We start from the raw sequence: 20,353 nt of genomic DNA on the forward strand, positions 1-20,353 counted from the left end.
ATACACTCCTAATTGTTGTAAACTCATATGACCATCAGTTGGTGTACCACTAATTTTAAACACAATCAGATGGTAAAAAATCACAATGATGAGTGATGGCAAGGATGTCAATGACCATCAATATGTTGATCCAATTGTTCGAGTTTCAACATGAATTACCATTCTCTGTCATTCCATCAGGTGTCTATCGTGGAAGATGCTGTGCAGGCTTCACCATGGTCAATTTGGTTAGAAGAAATAGCAAAAAATTTAGTGGAAGGTTTCCTTGGGCAGGTTTATAGATCTTCAGTCTTATCACATTGTGTGCAAATGCTGATTCTAGAATTAGAGAATTTTCTCCAATGATGCTGGCTTCCAATTGCGAGTATATGATTCAGTGTCAATTTACTGTGTGCTGGAAAGTTCCTCCGTCTGGCCATTTCATGGTAAATTTTGATGGTTCTTCTCCAAGAAATCCTGGATTTTCCGGGATTGATGTGGTGTGTCACAACAGCGGTGCTGCTGATTAGCAGAATTTTGGGCCCTACTAGAGTCCATGACTCTTGTTACAATCAATTCTCTCCCAGAGATCATTGAAGGTGATTTTAGAATGCTATTTCTTGGGCTAGAGCAGATGCATGCCCATGGAGGTTAGCAGATCCAGTAAAGGAAGCATTGGACTTGAGTCAGCATCATCTTATGTCATTCTTGATAGAGGCCAATGATGAAGCTGATAGGCAGGCCAGGTTGGGAGTTGTAGAGCTGGCCTCATCATGGAGGATAGGAGTCAGGGGGTTTGTAGTGTTTAGGGGAGTTTTCTCCATCTCTCTCTATGCTTGTTGGATTGTATGGGCCTCCTCTCATCCAGCCCCATTTTTGTATTTTGTTTCCCCTTCTTTTCACCAAGGTCCTGCTTGGAGTGGTGGAATCCAAAAAGTAGATTGGAAAAGAAAACGTCACATCGGAGGAATTCTTCGGAGATAGAAATATGTGGGAAAGAATCCTAAATAACCTGTTTGTTTTAGCATTCATATTGACATGGAAATGTAGATAGTTTAATGGTAGAAAAGTCACAGCTCTCTCTCAAAAAACGTGAAAATGTCCATTTCTTAGGCTTTCTTGAGGAAATGGAAATGGCCTTTTTTTGGGGAAAATTGTGGAAATGGAAATCGATCTCCACAGTGGCTTTGTTTTCGCAAAAGGCAGAAATCGTCGCATCTAAGGAAAATGATATCTTTTCCATGGTAGAAAAGAGGAATCCACCAATCCAAACAGGCCCTTAATAAAAATTCTTCTAGATTATCTAAGGGAAAAAAAATCTGCAAACCTGTAAAAAGGAAGGAAATAGATTTTAACAACAAGATGAGATAAGAACAAAAGACCTTTTCTATCCATCATAAGGACACTAGTCCTAGCAAACTTGTGCAGTGAAAAGTACCAGGGAACCTAGAATTAAAATGTAACCCGAATTTAAACCAGAAAACTCTAACTAAGGATGTGGATACAGGTAAATCTTTACAAATAGCTCCTCTGTGGAATAATAACCATAAAATCTCCTTGCCCGAACAAGGCTGCAACCGTGCACATGCTGTCTTTTAGATCCAGCAGAACTTTTAAGCTGTGAGAGTATTAGAAAAAACTAATGTTTACATCAAATTTGCAAACGAGCATTGGAAAACTTATGTTCAATCAAAATCATAAAACCACGTATTAGAACTAAGATGAAGCTAAGCATACCTTCAAAGCCTTCTCCATAGCATGGGATACAAGTTGTGTGTACGCATAACCTGGATTATAAAACAAAGGCAATTTAAACTTTTTGTAGATATGCAAAAGAAAGACATCAAGAATAGAAAGTGAATAAGATTGTGGCCAACCATGATATGATGAACCCTAGCAGGATCCAAATTAAATAAATGCAAACAACTGCTATATACAGTGCGAGAAACTAAAGTGTTTTTTTTTCTTTTTTTGAGAAGTTTCTGAAAATGGCATTTTATTTGTCCATTTTTCATTTTGGTGTTCTTGTAATTTGGTAGTTGTTAAGGGATGATTTATATATGATGGCATTCCATCAACTTAGGACCCTAGATTCCTCCTAGAGTTAAATATTTATAAATATGATTATTTAATATCAGATATTTAATTTTTAATCTTTTTGGTTTTATTTGATGTGATTGCAACATTCGGTTTCCATTTCCTTGTTTTATAGATCGTCCTGATGTTCCTCAAGTCCAACAACACCGTGCTTTTCTAAAAGACCATGTGATTTTTAAGGAGGTAGTGCGTCATAAAATTCCCCTTCTATTGAGAGATGAATACCATCAGGGAGCATATAATCTCTTTCAATCTTCTACTATAATTTTATCTCTCTCTCTGTCTTTTATAAGCCATCTCATTAAAGACAATTGTATTGTCAAAGATTCATCAATAGTTGGAGTTGGATATATAAAGGTTTGGGATCTTTTACTTGAAGCTTTGGGCTGCATGATCATTTACTTGCTTGTACTTGTAGTGGTATTCTTATCATATTCACTCTAATTTTATGATGTTATTTTGCCAAGACTACCAAATGAGGCCGCAGCTTCATTTCTCAATTCCATCATTCATGCAAATAATGTGGAACAATGGAAGTGAGATCCTTGACTTCCATTCTTATGCATTCCAAGATAAGGTGGTTTCTTCTAGTTCGAATTTTTAATATGCTACTTTTAAGTCAGGTTGTTCCTTCATTGGAGGATGATACTGCTTTCATCCAAGAACTATTTGTGAGAATGAGATAATCCACTACTTCTACAGAATCAAAAAATAATTTGGTATTTTTTCTAGTAATTTATTCATGGTTACATCTTTATCTAGGGCTCTAAACTTCGACGAACTGGTGCAACCCAGTTATCGATTCAATGAGATCTTGACACCCGAATCATAAAGAAATGAACACGTATACACTCGCAAGAAATATTTAAGTAGGGAGGGATAAACAACTTTATTGATATTCAAACTTCTTCTCTTACAATACTTAAGAAAACTCACAACTCAAAACTCCCCCTATATGTAAACCCTAAATACAATCCCCATGAATCTTTAATGAAGATCCCTCAACTATTAGATCGATTTCAAATCAAGTTCAATTAATTTCAAATCAATCTATAATTTATTTAAGATAATAACAATCCTTCCAATATATATATATATAGCCGAATGCTCAACTGCGCACCAGTTCGCATGGAACTCGTGCGAACTGTTTTGAGAACTCATCATACATGATGTGACTCCAAAATCTGAACGGTCCATATGAAGTAGCACCTCATGAAACCCCCCAGGCCCAATTTTTACTTTGATCCAAAACTTTGGTGAGCCATGAAAAATGAAAACAGTTTCCTCCCTTGATTTGCATTTCTCTTTGCTATGGCCCACGAAAATTTTAGATTAGGGTGAAAATTTGTCCCTTAGGGTTTCATGGGATTCCGCATCACATAGACCGTTCGGATTAGACGCACATGACACGTGTGCAAAGGTGCGCACGTGCGTAGCGTAGGTGCGCACGTGCGCCATGACTATATATATATATATATATATATATATATAACAATCCCATCAATAAAGATTTGGTCCAAAATAGCAAAGAAAAAAACTATTAAACACCCCCAAAATCTTCAATCATGTATTTCACATTAGGCCCCCAATCTTCCACACATTTTAAAATTGATCTTTGACATTTAAGCCCCTAAATCTTGCAACAAACAGCCTAAATCAGCAAATGCCAAGCCCTATAGTGGGCCATGCGCCTACATCTGACTCCTCCCAGTTCCCGAGTTTTGTTCTTTCATTTCACCGAGGACTGTTTGTGTTGGCCCCATCAAGTGTCAATAATCTTCATATGCAGCATTTGTTCAACTTCTTCCTTCCTTTTATTCAAGAATTGTTTATCCATATCGACAATTCAGACAACTCGCCATGGTACTTGAACAAATCTGCCACATTGAAAGTTGGTGAGATATTTAAGTCATCTGACAACTCGATCTCATAGGCACTGTCACTTAAGTTCCTCTTGACTCGACATGGACCAATCTTCTTATACTTGAGCTTGTTATAAGTTTTCCTCAAAAAACTTTATTGGCAGAGATAAACCATAACCAAGCACCTCACCTTTTTTACATATCCTCTCCCATCAATGTTCATTCGCAGCTTCTCAGAATCCGACGTTGCTCTCTTCAATTTCATCTAAGCTTGCAAGTCTTGGATGTACTTGGCGAAAGCGTCCAAATCTTCACTCACTTGATATTGTACCAGTAATTGTGCTAAGTCAAGAACATGATGTGGACTTCCCCTCTTCATGATCTCAAATGGGGATTTTTCTCACGATATGATTTACAGCAAACTCAACTTGAGGGAAAACCAAATCCCACCGAGATATGTTGTCACCCATGATCCTCCTCAAGAGGTTACCCAAGCTCCTATTGACTACCTCGATTTGGTGTTTGTTTGAGGATGATATGCATTAGAGAATTAAAGCTCAATCCCCAACTGCCATCATAAAACGTGCCAAAAGTGCCCTACAAACTTCAAGTTGCGGTCTGAAGTTCTTGTTTTCAGTATCCTGTGAAGTCACACAATCTCTGAAAAGAATACGTTGACGATATGTATAGTGTCAATTGTCCTTTTGCGTGGAATGAAGTAGGAATCTTTTAAAAGACGGTCCACCACAACAAGAATCAAATATGCTCCTCTTTAAGTCTTATAAAGACCCAAAATGAAGTTCATGGAAATTTCCACCCATGACGAGATTGAAACAGAAAGCGACATATGAAGGCGCAATGTTTTGCACATGACCTTTGAAGACTTGGCATTGGCAACATCGTTCCATGAACTGTTCAACGTCACAGTGAATATGAGAACAGTAGTGTCTTTCTTCTACCATAGTCAATGTTTTATCTCTTGTAAAGTGTCCACCCAATACTCCTCCATGTAACTCAAATAGGATCTTTTCCCACAGCAATCCTTAAAGAATAAATAAGCGAGAAAACCCTTGAATAAATATCCATCATATGAGATGAATTCACACTTTAGATCTCTTCATCCACAAATATGTCAAGCACCTTTCCAATGTTAGTGCACACAAATTTGTGTACACTTAAGGTGTACACTGCACCTATTGTATACAACAATTTGTATACACCTATAGTGTACTATATATGGGATTAAGTTTAGTAGAATTAGGTTTTATGTTTCCTAATTTGTGTTAGTCTTTAATCCTTGTTTTTTGTATCTTGCTTATCTCTTTTAGACTCCAATTGTAATCAGGATTTTAGTTTAATTAAAGATTAAAAAAGAGAGGGTGATAATGGGCAACACCCCTTCTCTCTTCCACTTCTCTCTTTTCCCTCTTGTTTCATCTAAACTTTCATGGTATTAGAGCATCTCTGATCTAGAGTTTTATCTTTTCTTTCTTCTTCCCAGTCATTCTTCTTCTTCCTCTTTTCATTCTCTTTAGCAAAACTCAAGTTTGAAGGTCGATCAAAGCGCCCTTCCTCTCTCTATAAGATGATGAAAGTAGGATAACTCTTCCATCACCATCTCCTAGACAATCTTGGGATTATTATCTTTACTAGATATTCTAGAAATCTCCTAGATGGTCTTGAGATTGTAAATTTGTAGATTTAGAAGGATTCTAGAAACCCCCTAGATATTCTAGAAAATCTCCTATGTATACTTGATTAGTATATAGTTACCACTCTCGTGTATTCTAATTAAGCAATACAGGAATTCTCTCTCACTTCTATTTTTCTCCTCCTCTCTTTCATCATCATCGTCATGTAAGCCTTATCCCAACTAATTGGGGTCAGCTACATGAATCCTTTTCTCCTCTCTTTATTTTACACTATTAGTTTCTTGCTTTCATCTCACCAAAACAGGTTTATCCAATATAAGTTTCTACACACCAGTGCATCCTTTCAGCCTCAAGAACCACAAAACCACATCTACCAAGAATCAACTCAAAACTAAGAACAGGCAGTGTATGCAATCAAATTTAAGTTAAGAGAATACCTTCCTGAGGAGTTTGAAGGACATCAGAACAGGGCACATATAAATAGGGCAAAGCCTACAAGATCCAATGGCAAGAAATTAATCTATAAATCTAAAAGGAGTTGCCAATAAGATAAATGAAAATTTTTCCAATAACATCAGATATAATATAACACAAGTGACAGAACAGAGTGATGGAAAAGTATTCCATTTGAAAAAGACAGGATATCCATAATCATAAACAATTTAGACATTGACTTTCAAGAACCTCACAAATCCGGGGGGGGGTGGGGGGGGGGGGGGTTGCGGCGGCGTGGAAATATGCACCATGAAGGTATTCTTGTAATTTTTGTGTAATATGAGGATGGTGCAGGAAGATCGAATTAAGGGATTGGAAGAGGTAGTTAAAAGGGTTGTTCTTCTTCTTCTTTTTCTTTTTTTTTCTGTTTTTTTTTTTTCCTTTTTGAGGTAAGGTTGTTAAAAGAGTTCTTGGATCAAAGGTCTGATGATCTATGTCAGGAGTGGTCCCACTCTTGTTGTAGTGTGAGCAAGGGTGTCTCCCCTTGTAGGTTGTACTTTGAAATTTGGCAATTTTCCGTTTAATAAATTCTCCTTTACCGATCAAAAGAATTGCAGCAAGGTTGAAAGAATCTGAATTTCAAGATGTAAACTGAATACGTGCCAGTTAGAACCTTCGAATTCCTTGAACTGTACCACATGATTGACGAGTAACCCAAATAAACAAACTGTTAGTAGTGACCAACAGTCTGCTAGTTAAAACTAGTAATCACATGCAAAAAAAAATGCAAATAGGAAGAGGCAATACGTGCTATAGGGGGTAGAAGCAACACATGCTGGTAGATAGAATCAACCACTACCAGAAAACCTCAAAATAAGCTATTTGAATACATCATAAACCATATTCTAGCTCATACATATGGCTACCTTTTATATAGCCTTTACCAAAATCTCCATATAAAGAAGCATTCTAGGAAAGAAACTAAAAAACAGCAAATAAAAGAGTCAAAATCTACTTTTAACTCCATGTATTCCAACAGGTAACTGTAGGGACAAACTGTTGTGCAGTTGAGTATAAGGCTCGCTGTTTGGACATATATGAGTAGGGCTGTACACGAACCGAGTTAGCTCAGTTAGCTCGCCCGACTCGACTCGAAAAAGCTCGATTTGACTCGGTTAGAAACTGAGTTCGAGCCGAGTCAAGCGGTTTTTTAAGCTCTAAAAAATTTCACTCGACTCAAATCGAACTCGGATCAAACCAATTCAGTGACTCGGTTACTTTGATATTGATGTTGCTCACCAAGTGTTTGATGAAATGACTCAATGAAGTGTGGCTGGTGGCAAGGAAGGTATGTATATGAAAAGGTAAAAACTAAGAAAAGTAATATGTTACATGGTACATAATAGGAAGATGCAAATCATGTATACGAATCATAATTTATGATCGTTCGTCTTTGGAGTCTCGGAATCATCGATCAGGCTGAGCCGTTGAGGTACAAGCGATAGCCTTTGAGGTTTAGACATCTCGTACAACCAGTGGGGTGTCAATATATTAGCAAATGATGCATTTCTATGTATCCTACAAGACATCGGGTTTAGATAGCCATGTAGTTTAGAGCGTATGCTAGTAAGGTCATTTTAGCATTGCTAGGGGTTCTAGGACAGTTAAAGAATGCATCAAGATACATGCCAACATGTGGGACAAGGAGTGCGACTCCTTTCGGGGGGGGAGGGGGGACTGCACAACAAGAGCGGGAAGCCCTCCCAAAGGAGCCAAGCAAGGGTGCAACTCTAGGACCGCCCTATCAAAGGTTGTGAGGCCTCCCAGAAGGTGTTTGACACTTCTCGCGCATACTCAGGTTTGCAAGGCCTCTGTTGTGAGGCGTCGAATCTTTAGACTTTTTCGTGCTTACCATATCTTAATTGCACTTGGTGAGGAGAAGGAAGTAGGTGACCTTGAACCACAGGTGAAGAATTTAGCATCAATTCCTCAAAAAAGCTGAATGGATGTTGTAAATGAGGATCAAAATGGGTATTTATAGGGATGAGTGGCTTGGATTCCCTCTAAAAGGTTGTTACTTATATCCTTCCTAGGAGGCTGTTAGGAGGTTATTTCGTGCCCAAATGATGGTTTTAGACATGTGTTGCAAGTTGATTGGCAGAATGGTAACTTCCCGTCATTCCAGAAGTCGGAAGATATTGCACTCTTGGAAGAGCACTTGCACTACCCACTGGCTAGGTGCGTGAACCATAGCTTCATATTGTTTTAATTTGGAGCAATGGAGGTGTAGTGCTCCTTGCTGGAGGAGGTTTGTGACTTGTTGTTTCTTGTAGAAACCAAGATTTAACATGCATTGGTGTGTGACATGAAAGGTTGGAGTGCGACTAGTGCGCTACCAACAAAAGATGGAGCGCAAGGACTTATCCAAATTTCAGACCCAACAACTGTCTAAGACTTCTTATGCCTATTTAGGAAATTTCTAGATATCTTCTCAAGCTTATCTAGAGAGATAATATCTTTTCAAGCCTATCTAAAAGATATACAACCTACGAAGCCTCCAAAATCACATATCACAAGAATACCCTCTAATGCATGTAGGACCATACACAATTATTAAAGGATGCATCTAGGCTGGCTGATTGAAGATCAAGAGAGAAAATTCTCACTAGACTGGTGGTGCCCACCAATTGAATTGTATATTCCCAAAAAAAAAAACTAGATTATATGTCCCATAGGTCATATTGAGCGATAATCTTAGCCCACATATATTCTGCTTTTTGATTTGTGGCTCATATGTGAGTTGTACTGCAGTATACATCCAAACAATAGTATACATAGGTAATATGAATGATTTATAAGAAAGTCTAGCTGGAATTGAAGTCTTTTGTGGTACATTATGCTCATATATAGAGGTGTACACGAGTTGAACCGAGTCGAGCTGGACACAGCTCGACTCGGTTCGGTCGAGCCTGACTAGCCAGCTCGGCTCGGTTTGGTTAGCAACTCGGGCCACTTTGAGCCAAGTTCGCCTATGCAGCATTTTCACAAACACATGGACTGCACCTTCAAAATCTCACTGTATATAAAACAGCAGCAGTGGTTTTACAGGTATTTCATCAAACACCTTCTAAGAACATAAAAATCAAGAAGTCCATGTACTCCATGATTTCCCTACAAATCTCTGGAGTAACATTGAGACTTGCTCTTGCATTTGCCCTCAATGCATGCAAAAGGCATTGTTTATGCCGGCCAATACCACCGGAACTTACGAATCCGCATAGGTCACACACTACTTGGGACTTTTCACCAGCACTTCGATAGTGCCAGTACTTCCAACCCAAGTCATTTGACTTTGGCTTCAAAGTAGAAGATTGAGAAGAAGACATGATGACACTATGTAGTAGGCGTAGCTTAGTAAGGTAGAATAGTTGACCGTAGTATGTGTATGAGACTATGAGTGTGTATTAGAAATTTAGAATTTAGACTAGAGTCCATTAGTCTAAGTAGTAAGTATTAAAATCAATAAGTAGCAGTAACTAGTAAGTTGTAATAGGCAAGTGCTAACTACTAAGTAGTAAGATGGAGAGTGTCACTAGTATGGTTATGGAGTTACAAATACAATTGTGTGTGTGTGCGTGTGTGTGTGTGTGTGTGTGTGAGAGAGAGAGAGAGAGAGAGTCTTGTGACTCTTGAGTCCTTGGAAGTTGGAGGTTGAAAGTTGTTGTTGAATCTTGAAAGTCTTGAAAGTGGGTCTCGACTCTTGATTCTTCAAAGTTGCAAATTATCACACTCTTGAGTCTTGAATTTTGAATCCTAGGAACTACAAACTACAACTAAACAAGAAACTAGAAATAATTAAACTAAAAATAAACTAGAAACTTCAAACTTGAAATAAACTAGAAAGTTGAAAGTTGAAAGTTGAAATAAACTAGAAGTCTAGAATCTAGAAAATAGAAACTATAAAGTACAAAGTACATAGAAGAAACTACAAGTCTACAAATTACAATGAAAGTATGAAACAAAATAGAAGACTTTGTTGGGAGACTTGAGTGTGTGATTGCCACTTGAGAGTTGAGACTTGACTATTGACTGGACCCTTGAGTTGTTGAGACTTGAGTCTCTTCTTGAGTTGAGTCTTACTCTTGAGTCTTGACTCTTGAATCTTTGATAAATGATAATTCTAAAAAGAAATCAAGAACAAACGATCACACAAACACAATTTAGAAACTTAGAATAAAGATTAGAAATTAAAAAAGTTAGAAACTTAGAATAAGATATTAGATTCTTAGAATGGAGATTAAAAATTAGAATAATAAGATAATAGAACTATAGAAGAGATAAGAGAGAAAGATATAGAGTGAATAGCATAGAGTGATTGAATCCTTGATTCTTCTAACGTCTTGCTTCTTGAGTCCTTGACTTGATCTTGAATAGTAAAGAAAAGACTAAGAGAGAGAATGAGGGCTTTAGAATGATGTACGAGAGCAAGAGAGTGTTTTAGGATGTTTATGTTGCAGATGGAGGGGGAAGTGCCTTTTTATAGGCAAACCTTCCGGGAAAAAAAAATAATAATAATGCTCCAACGGTTAAATTTCTGACCGTTGGAGAGTATGCATCGCATATGCCATTATGAGATCGCATAATCGCATATGTGATATGCGGTCGCATACCATCCATATGGCATATGCCATATGGATGGCATTATGCGATCGCATAATCGCTTTTGACAACATTGATCGTAACGATAACGGCAATGGTACCATTACGGCCATCGTCACCACTATGGAATACATTGGCCGTTACAGCCCTATACTAGTCCAAAAAAAAAAAAATCGAAGGAAGAAAATGTACTAGCCACGTATTGGGCTCGTACAGCCCCATATGGCATCCCATCATTACCATTACGGAACCATTTTTTAATAACATGGTGCCAGACCACAACCTGGAATGTGTTTTGTTTCCCAGATCAAAGAAAGCCTCTTGACAAGGCATATTTGGGTGCACATTGCTTACAATGGAGTTAAGAATTGCATAATATCGAACCATATCGAAAGAAAGACAATTGTAATGAACAATGCTACTTTGTATTCATTCATTCAACAAACAAAGAATCAACCTTCAAGAGTCATACACAAACTACAAGAAAGTTTTGTAGCTCAACAAACTAATTTTTCAATCATTTGAACAACATTGGCAATCAGGTGATGTCTCTCAGGGCCTATTTGGCCGGACCGATCCCACGGTATTAGGTGGGATAGGATTCAAAAAACATCATTATTACCCATGGCAGGGACTGTTCCCTGTTACCATGGGACAAGCTTAATTTCCTTTTTTGTTTGTAATACGGTGGTACATTGAAAAGATATACCCACCATCATTTGAAATTATTGGCAATAACATACATGTGTTATATCTAAACCGTTCATTTGTTTTGTAACCTCATTTTATGGCATGGGCCTAAAAATGAGGCAGATCCAATACTTATGTGGCCCCAAAGAAGTTTTCAATGGTAATTATTCAATCCTCATTGCTTTCTATGGTGGGGTCCACTTGAGCTTTAGATCTACCTGATTTTTTGGCCTATGCTCTAAAATGATCTCTAAAAATAGGTGGACGGTGTGGATATAGCCCACACATCATGGTGGGACCTACACAACTTGCTAACATTGAGTGATATTAGCACAGGACCCGATACGATTCCATCCAGCCTACTTCCAAGCTTTTCCACTCTTCCCAAACATGGAGTGGAATTGGCACAGGACCGGATGCAATTCCATACCACCTAAGCCCATCTAATCCAGCCGGCCAAACAGGCCCTCAACCACTAAACCCGAATTGCCAAGATGTAAAACACAAAACGAATGGCAAATAGTGAGCTATGCACTTTATCGTTGAATCGAAATTACAATTGTTATATAAAAAAGAATGAAAACGTTAGAAATTGTGGCCCTAGCTATTCGAGAACAGCAAATTCCAATTATGTTAATCAAAGACCAAAAGTGTTATATCTTTTCGATGATACCTCACAAAAAAAAGGTTAAAGATAGTTATTGAAGGGTAAACATAAACTCGTTCAATAGTAGATTTAAAAAAAATTATCAACCCGGGCTATAACCAACTCAATGCAAAAATAGAATTTGCACAAATCAACCACAAACTTTGCAAGATTGTCAAAGCCACGGTTTCTTTAGAGAAGAGATATTGCAAGTTTCCAAGAAACGCCAAGTACCAATCAAAATATCAACATTCCAATCAAACACGAGTCAGTTATCAAACAAAGTACAATGGTTAAAACATCTAACCATCCATCAACTAACATTGAGGAATGTACCCCGATTCATCAATTAGCAACCCCAAAAGGAAAATTCCTCAAACATATGAGCCGAGTGAGATGACCACTGCCTCAACTAGAGTCAAATACACAGTACTGAGACTCGACAAACCTAAATCGATAAGGTAAAGCCATCTCAAATATTAAACAACACTCAACCCAAGAGATTCTGATGCGGGGACACTTTCACACCGGGCTCGAGTGGGTTGGCCTCTAGGATGCAAGGGCACACTCGGGGTAGGCGGCCTGCAGAACATGGATTTGGGGTCCGTGTGAGGCGGGTGGCTCGTGTGAGGCAGAACCCATGGATTTGGAGCCCACGAGGAGGGTTCGGCCGAAGACCTAATCCATGGATTTGTGGCCTGGGCTATGAGATAAATGGATTAAATCACCATGCTTTATCAGTTCAAGCTTTTAGAGCAAGTGGTTAATTGTCCTGCATCAAATTGTCAGATTCTAAACTTAGTGTTTTCACTTTATAGAAGGGGCATCGGCAATTCAAAAATCCAAAGCTTTGATATGATTGGACCAACTCTAGGTGGCCCATGCACAAAAATCTTCCAAATGGAAAAATCTAAACCCTTCAATTGGTGGCTAGCAAATAAATGGTTAAGACAAAATACAGCACAGGACCACATTCAACATATCCAAATGACTCAATGACTAACATCTTCAAACTAGGGGATTTTTGGTGCATTCACATCCATGTGTCCCCCATATCAATGGTTTCAATCACTGAACCAATGGGCCTGACAAGTACAAAATGAAAATCCATGCACAGGCCAAGCATTATCATCAAGATGAACTGGAAAGCTCTTCCTATTATAAAGCAATGCATGATGCACTTCAAAATCAATTTGGAATATTATCTTCCTTTCATAACCTAATATTATATTATATTATATTATATTATATATTTATATATATATATATATATCATTTAAGAGTGACGACTCCAAGGTATTAAATTTTTTTTCCAAAGAATAGATTACATAATTAGAAATAACACAAGTCCATACTAAAACCTCTACTTTCCTATGAACACCAAAAAGAAAATGACATGATTGCTGATGCATACTCGATGAACGTGCAAGCAGGTCTTTTGTCCAGACAAAGTAGAGCCATATATCCTAATAACTGGAATCTCTGCCACGTCCCCACCTTCAAAATCCACAAAAATGTGTGTGTGAGTGAGAGTGAGTGAGTGAGTGAGTGAATGAGAGAGATAGAGAGAGACTACAATGAAAAAGTTAAGGGCTAGACTCCTATGATAGCTAACCACGATTTTGAAAATGGGGGTGACTCCTCACATGTGGCCTCATGTACAACTATCCAGATTACCCAAATTGAGGCACACTGTGAATGGAGCATACCTCAAAATCACACTAATCAAACAATCCTGTCCATCCAATTCATGGCTATCAAATGGATGGTTGAAAGTAGAACAGTGTGAGTGGTCCAAATTTGAAGGACAAAATCAAATGGTTACTATTAACTTCGCATAATAAACTTTTAGGTTATGCTCCATCCACATTTAGGTGGGAGACTTGCATGGTTTGGATTGCCTTACAACTATGTCATGCTTACGGTTGAATAGTCGCCACATTTCTGAATCATGCTAAACTATCATAGAAGTCTTGCCTCAAAGCTGAACTAGAGGAAATATTTAGGCCATGTTTTGATGCAAAAGTGAATCAAATTGCAAACCTTCATTGAAAATCATGACCAGACGACAAAATCATAGCAGTAATAATAATAAGAAGAAGAAGAAGAAGAATAACAATAAAAATAAACTAGAGACTGGATCTAATGCAAATCTTTGTAGGTTAAAACTAACCTACAATGCGATGCGTGGGGCCCACTGTAATGTGTGCATGACATTATTCCGTCTATCCTCTGCGACCCCCTCATCTTCTACCTGGTGACCAAAAATTGGGCCAATCCAAAACTACGGTGGACCACACCACAGGAAACAATTGGCATGTGTACGCCCATCATTAAAAACCTTTCGGATTGTGTGTGGGGCCCACCTTGTTTTTTATTTGCCATCCAATCCAGTCACAAGACGCTCCCCACAAGGACGAATGGACACTCCAAAAATCAGGCCATTACAAAACTCACTTGGACCACACCACGTGGTTTTACGAGGTGTGCTCCCATTCAGTCTGGATCGGCCTAATAAGGCAATCCGAGCCCTGACTGTCAACACGAATGCTGAGGAAGAAAACTACAGTTTGAGTATTTCCGCTTTACTAGACTTAAAATTGCAATCCAATTCGATAGTGCATCCAAACACATCCGTATACAGAAATTCAAATGCAAATACCTTGGAAGGTGCTGTAACAGATGTCGAGATCGGGAATGGGAGGAGACATGTAGTAGTCTATCGACACGATTCGAACGCCAAACGTGTTTGGATCGGATTGCGATGCCATCCCGCAGAGGGTTTGAAGGGCGCATGCCAAACAGGCAAAGCTTCTGCTGCTGCTGCTTTAGGAACGAGTTTTCGGTTTTGGGAGTTTGGATTCTGGAGCTTTTACCATAGCATTCTGGCGCGGTTTGGATGGTTTATAAATGGAGGTGAGATGGCGCTTTTTTTTTTTTACTCAGAGTTATATAATACACTGCCAGAGTATGACACTTGATACGCTGGCAGTCAGATATTCGTATGCATGGCGTATAATTTCTCGAACAATACCAACTATTCTTAATCTGCTTTTGATCGTCACATTCGGGAAATCAGATTTTTGATAAATCTCAACCCCTGTTCCGTGGATCTTGTTCGTCGGATTGTGACCGTTGGATAGTTTTCATTTTTGACCGTTCAATAAATTTCCACAGATCCGATAATCAGGTAATCACCAAAGTACAATGTTCGTCCATGATCTGGACAGTTTAATTTGAATTCCGTGTATGCCACGCCTGCAATTTCTTAGTGCCTGCGTATGGTCCATCATACTCTGCCAGAGTATCCGTCGTTCTCCCTTTTCTCTGACGTGGCTGAGTATCCCTCTTTCTTCCTTTTCTCTGACTTGGCTGATCGAAGAGACTTCCCCAGCAAGTTGAGTTGTTTTACTGGAGACAATGGTGATAGTTCATCACCATTTCTAAAATAGTGGTGACTCGTTCACCGTACACCTGGCATGCATGTCCGTGAATCTGGGCGGTGGATGGAGCCCAGATAAAAAACCACAGATATTTGTTGGCCATTTATTCTTGTTCGTCCCGTTAATCGCATCCTCTTGCTCTGCATTGTTGCATCCACAATCGGCCCCACGATTTCAGCGGTCTTGATCGACGCACGTGAGTGGTGGTCGAGAGACTGGCAAACAAAATGGTGGTGAATCTTCATGCGAGTCAATCAGCTGCAGTAAATACTCGTCTGACCTCAGAACCCACAACGCGGACCCGTGACTGGCCCATGCATAGAAAGTGGTGGACCACATACCAACCGTCCATTTCATTTATTCATGGCCTACTTGATTCGACGGACCTATTTAGCTAGGGCTGTCAATGGGCTGACTTTTGGCCCCAGACAGCTGGGCATGCTTGGACTGCATTATTTGGTCCGTAGGCCGGGCACGGGCAAACTCGTCAGGTTCCGTTGGACTGTGTCCAGGAGACCATCCCCTCAGACGAAGCCGGAAACGGATTGGCTACTTGGTCGGTGCTCTGTGGGCTCCACCATGATGTGAGTGTTTAATCCATGCCGGCCATCTATTTTTCCAGATCATTTTATGTTATGAAACAAAAAAATGAGATATATCCCAATCTCAAGTGGACCACATTAAAGGAAACAGTATTGAATGAGCGCTGACTATTAAAACCTTTTGGGGCCATAAAAGTTTTGGATCAAGCTGATCTTTGTTTTTTCCCTTCATCTGTGTCTGTATGACCTAACCAACAGATTAAATGTCAAATAAACAGTACATTGGGCCTTAGGAAGATTTTAATGGTGGATATCCAATCACTATTGTTTTCCTGTGGTGTGGTCCAGCTGAGATTTATATACCTCTCATGTTTTGTATGGAGACCTAAAATGATCTGTATAAATGGACGAACGGAATGGATGAAACACATACATCACGGTGGGACCCACAGAGCACCGACCACCAGCCACGGGGCCGTGGCAAGGGGAGTAGCCAGTCCGTTTCCGACGAAGCCCGAGCCAATTGCTTGGTGTTCCACACAACACCGACCTCAGTGTGCGTTGACGTCCCCAAGTTCAGTGACGCCTACCATGATGTAGGTGTTATATCCACACTGTCCATCCATTTTGAGAGATCATTTTAAGGCTTGAGCCCATAAATGAGGAAGAGCCGAAGCTCAAGGGGACCACACCAAAGAAAGCAACGAGGACAATGATGCCCACCGTTGAAACCTTTCTAAGGCCCAGCATGGTTTTTATTTTCCATCCAACCTGTTTCGCACAGACCTGGATAAAGAAAGGGATAAGACAAATATTAGTTTGATTCAAAACTTCTATGCCCTGATAAGTTTTAAGTGGCAGTTGCTCAATTTCCATTACTTCCTGTGGTGTGCTCCATTGGCCTGTTCTATTTAACTTAAAATAGTGATTGATCAGTTAAATATGAGTATTGTAATTATGATCATGAATTAATAGAGATTAATTTAATAATTTAATCAAATGTGAATGTGAATGTAATTGTGTAGTGGGATGTGAATAACAAGCAATATATTTATGAATCACACGTTATATATCTCATATCCTTGAATTCGAAATCAAATTCCCTTTACTTTGTTAAATTTTAGAACATGACAGCCGTAGTAAACTTTTTACTATTAAAAAGTTGTATATATTTGAATAACCTATAAGTTTGTTTGACTTAAAATGCATTTGAATAACTTGCGGGTTTGTTTAGCTTAAATTTTTATAAAGATTTACCTCTCAAATGCTTTCTTAGGCCCCGTTTGTTAAATTTAAAATCTAAAAACTGAATCTGAAATCTAAAATCTTGAGGCTGAATTTGAAATCTGCAGTAAAAAAATTTGTTTGATAATTATGGGTGAAGTCTGAAAATTAAGTACTGAATTTGAAACAACTTATTGATTAGCAAACATCTTAAATGTCTGAAATATGTTAATTTGACATATTTGTACCTTTCTTCCATTTTGAAATGTTTTACATCATAAAGAAATTATTTTTTATTAAATGAAAATAAAATCATTATATTTAATTCAAATAAACTAAATACTTAATAGAAAACTAAAATATCATTATTCATAAGGCCCTTAGTTCCTCTTAGTGGGAAGATTGTCACTATATGTTGAGCACTAGTAGCGACAAAACCTTCGAATAAGGCTCACCTTGTTGTATGTGACCCCAAAAAGGGTTTCAATGGCAGATGTTCAATTCCCCACTGCTTTTTGCAGTGTTGTCCACTTGATAGTTCGATGTCTTATTTTTCGTCTCAAGTCTTAACATGAGCTCACCAAATGGATGAGCGGTTTGGATATAACACATACCTCATGATGGGATCCACAGAACTTGCTGAAGTCAATACAGCAGCCATATAGCCAGCCAATTTGCATCCGTTGAGTAGCGAGACTCGCTAATGAAGTGACATCACTAAGTTATGTGGGCCCCATCATGATGTATGCTTTGTATCCACGCCGTCCATCCATTTGGAAATATGATTTTAGATAAAGATCCAAGGAATGAGTCAAATCCAAAGCTCTAGTGGACCTCACCACAAAAAACAGTGGGGAGAGTGATGCTCGCCATTAAAAACTTAAATAGGCCACGAAAGTTTCTGATTAAGCTGATATTTGTATTTTCCCTTCTTTCATGTTTGTGTTAACTTGTGAACAAGTTAGATTTCAAATAAAAATCACGGTGAGCATTACGAAGGTTTCACCGGTAGGCATCAATCTCCCCACTATTCCTTGTGGTGGGGTTAACTACATATTTGGATTTGCCTTATTCTTTAATTTATTCTCTAAAATTAAATCTCCAAATAGATGGACAGTGTAGATAAAGCATATACATCATAGTGGGGCCCACATACATCACAGTGGGCCCATGGAACTTGGTAACGTGACTTCGGTAGCAAATATCGCTATTCAACCTGTCAGTAGTTAATCCGCGTCCCTATTCAACCTCTCAATATCCAATCCTCGTCCGTGGAAACAGATTGGCTACTCGACTGGTGGTTAGTGCTATGTGGGCCCCACTATGATGTATGTCTTTCATCCATGCCGTCCATCTATGTTTCTAGATCATTTCATGGCATGAGACCAAAAATGAGGTATATCCCAATCTCAAGTGGACCACATTACAAGAAAACAGTGTTGAATGAACGTCGACCATTAAAAACTTTTTGGGGGCCATAAAAGTTTTGGGTCAAGATGATCTTTGTTTTTTCCATTCATCTGGGTCTATATGACCCAATCAACAGATTGGATGTCAAATAAAGAGTACATTGGTCCTTGGTAGAATTTTAATGGTGGATATCCAATCACTATTGTTTTCCTGTGGTGTGGTCCACCTGAGATTTATATTCCTCTCATTTTTGATACCAAGCCCTAAAACAATCTTTTAAAATGGATGAATGGAATGGATGAAACACATACATCATGGTGGGCTCATGTTAAAAGTTGGGATGGGTACAACACATGGGAGACAATCTCCCTCGGAAAGGATAATTTTGAATTAAAAAATTAATAATCTCCAGGAAATTTTCAACGGAAAATAGTGTAGCGCTCTCCTTCTTATGCGTTAAGAAACACCACAAAACATGGAATATTTTTGGAATTCCGCATTAAGTACAAAAATTCGGCGTTAACAAACAGCCCCTTACCGACGGTTTAATTCTTTCAAATACCTGGAAAAAAATGCCCATGGCCACTAGCATTTCGTATATTTGAGATGGAAGATATTTAAATGTCTAGTGTAAGCGAAAAACTTCCATATTTTGGTGGATTGTCATAGATAATATTAGGCGCTTGTAATTAATTCAACTTAAATTGTCATATCACGGGTCCCTTAGATGTGTCAAGAATAAAAACAATGCTAACCCATCATATTGGATGACAATTATTTTTAGAGCTCAAAATGGTGTCGAAAACTACCAGGTCAACATTCCTCAACAAAATCTAATTTTGGGACCCTCACTTGGTGATAGCGGGTTTCACCATTCGAGGCTATGTTTGCTTGTAAGTTGTGAGTGCCAGCCGAGCATCATACTCCGAAAATATCAAATAAATCTCTCTTGAGGTGATAGCGGGTTTCACCATTCGAGGCTATGTTTGCTTATAAGTTGTGAGTGCCAGCCGAGCATCATACTCCGAAAATATCAAATAAATCTCTCTTTTCTTATAGAACCATTTGAAAGTCCTAACACCTGTTCTTTATTTCACATCGTCCAACGAAACCCATCATCTCTAAAATAATCTCCAACATCATCACCTACCTACTGAAACCCAAATGGAGAGAGACCTTTACGAAGATGGAGAAGGTGGAGAAGACTCCTGCAATGCCATAGAAAGATTTTAAAATTCTAGCCACTTCCCATAACACACGAAACATGACATTTGGCCAGGTTTCATATTGCAGCGGACAGCTGTAAAGTCTTTATAGCAAACAAACCCTCTAAAAACCTTCAATTCTACAAGCATCCAAACGACCCCACCAAGTGGTCGAGCTAACTCAACAAGTCATCCGGAGTCTGAACCGAGTTGAACTCGGTTTCGAGTTTCACAAGTAAATTTTGACTCACATCACTGAGTTTTAAAACCATGGACCATGCAGAGTTGCAACTCAAGTCACCCAGTTTTTGAACTGCGTGGTCAATCAAAAGACGCCACATGTTTGTTTTCTACCCAGCAATGACAAGAGTAAGGTCGCAGGCTCCAAATTGCAACTACCCTTCAGATCAGAGCTGGTAAGTGCAATTTTAAGACTACTTGCTCATTATTACAAAGGACTTATTATTATTATTATTAAAAAGAGAACTGATCACGTACAAGTTACAGCC

General features: G+C 38.7%; 1 protein-coding gene across 5 annotated transcripts in view; it reads right to left on the reverse strand.

Annotated features, from left to right (window-relative positions):
• The window catches only part of LOC131231593 (DNA polymerase zeta catalytic subunit), a 62,297-nt gene extending 47,375 nt beyond the window's left edge, over positions 1 to 14,922 (reverse strand). For 2 of the 5 annotated variants that reach the window (XM_058227840.1, XM_058227841.1), the window contains exons 1-5: positions 14,683 to 14,922; positions 13,435 to 13,517; positions 6,028 to 6,082; positions 1,717 to 1,766; positions 1,485 to 1,597 (exon numbers count right to left, since the gene is read on the reverse strand). In XM_058227840.1, coding sequence (XP_058083823.1) covers positions 1,485 to 1,597; positions 1,717 to 1,766; positions 6,028 to 6,082; positions 13,435 to 13,517; positions 14,683 to 14,791 — 410 coding nt within the window. In that variant the 5' untranslated portion in view covers positions 14,792 to 14,922. The remainder of the gene's footprint in view (positions 1 to 1,484; positions 1,598 to 1,716; positions 1,767 to 6,027; positions 6,083 to 13,434; positions 13,518 to 14,682) is intronic. The other 3 variants (XM_058227839.1, XM_058227843.1, XM_058227842.1) reach the window with 3 other exon arrangements.
• Between the last annotated feature and the right edge of the window lie 5,431 nt (positions 14,923 to 20,353).

This window comes from Magnolia sinica, chromosome 17 (genome assembly GCF_029962835.1).
Source record: "Magnolia sinica isolate HGM2019 chromosome 17, MsV1, whole genome shotgun sequence".
NCBI lineage: Eukaryota > Viridiplantae > Streptophyta > Magnoliopsida > Magnoliales > Magnoliaceae > Magnolia > Magnolia sinica.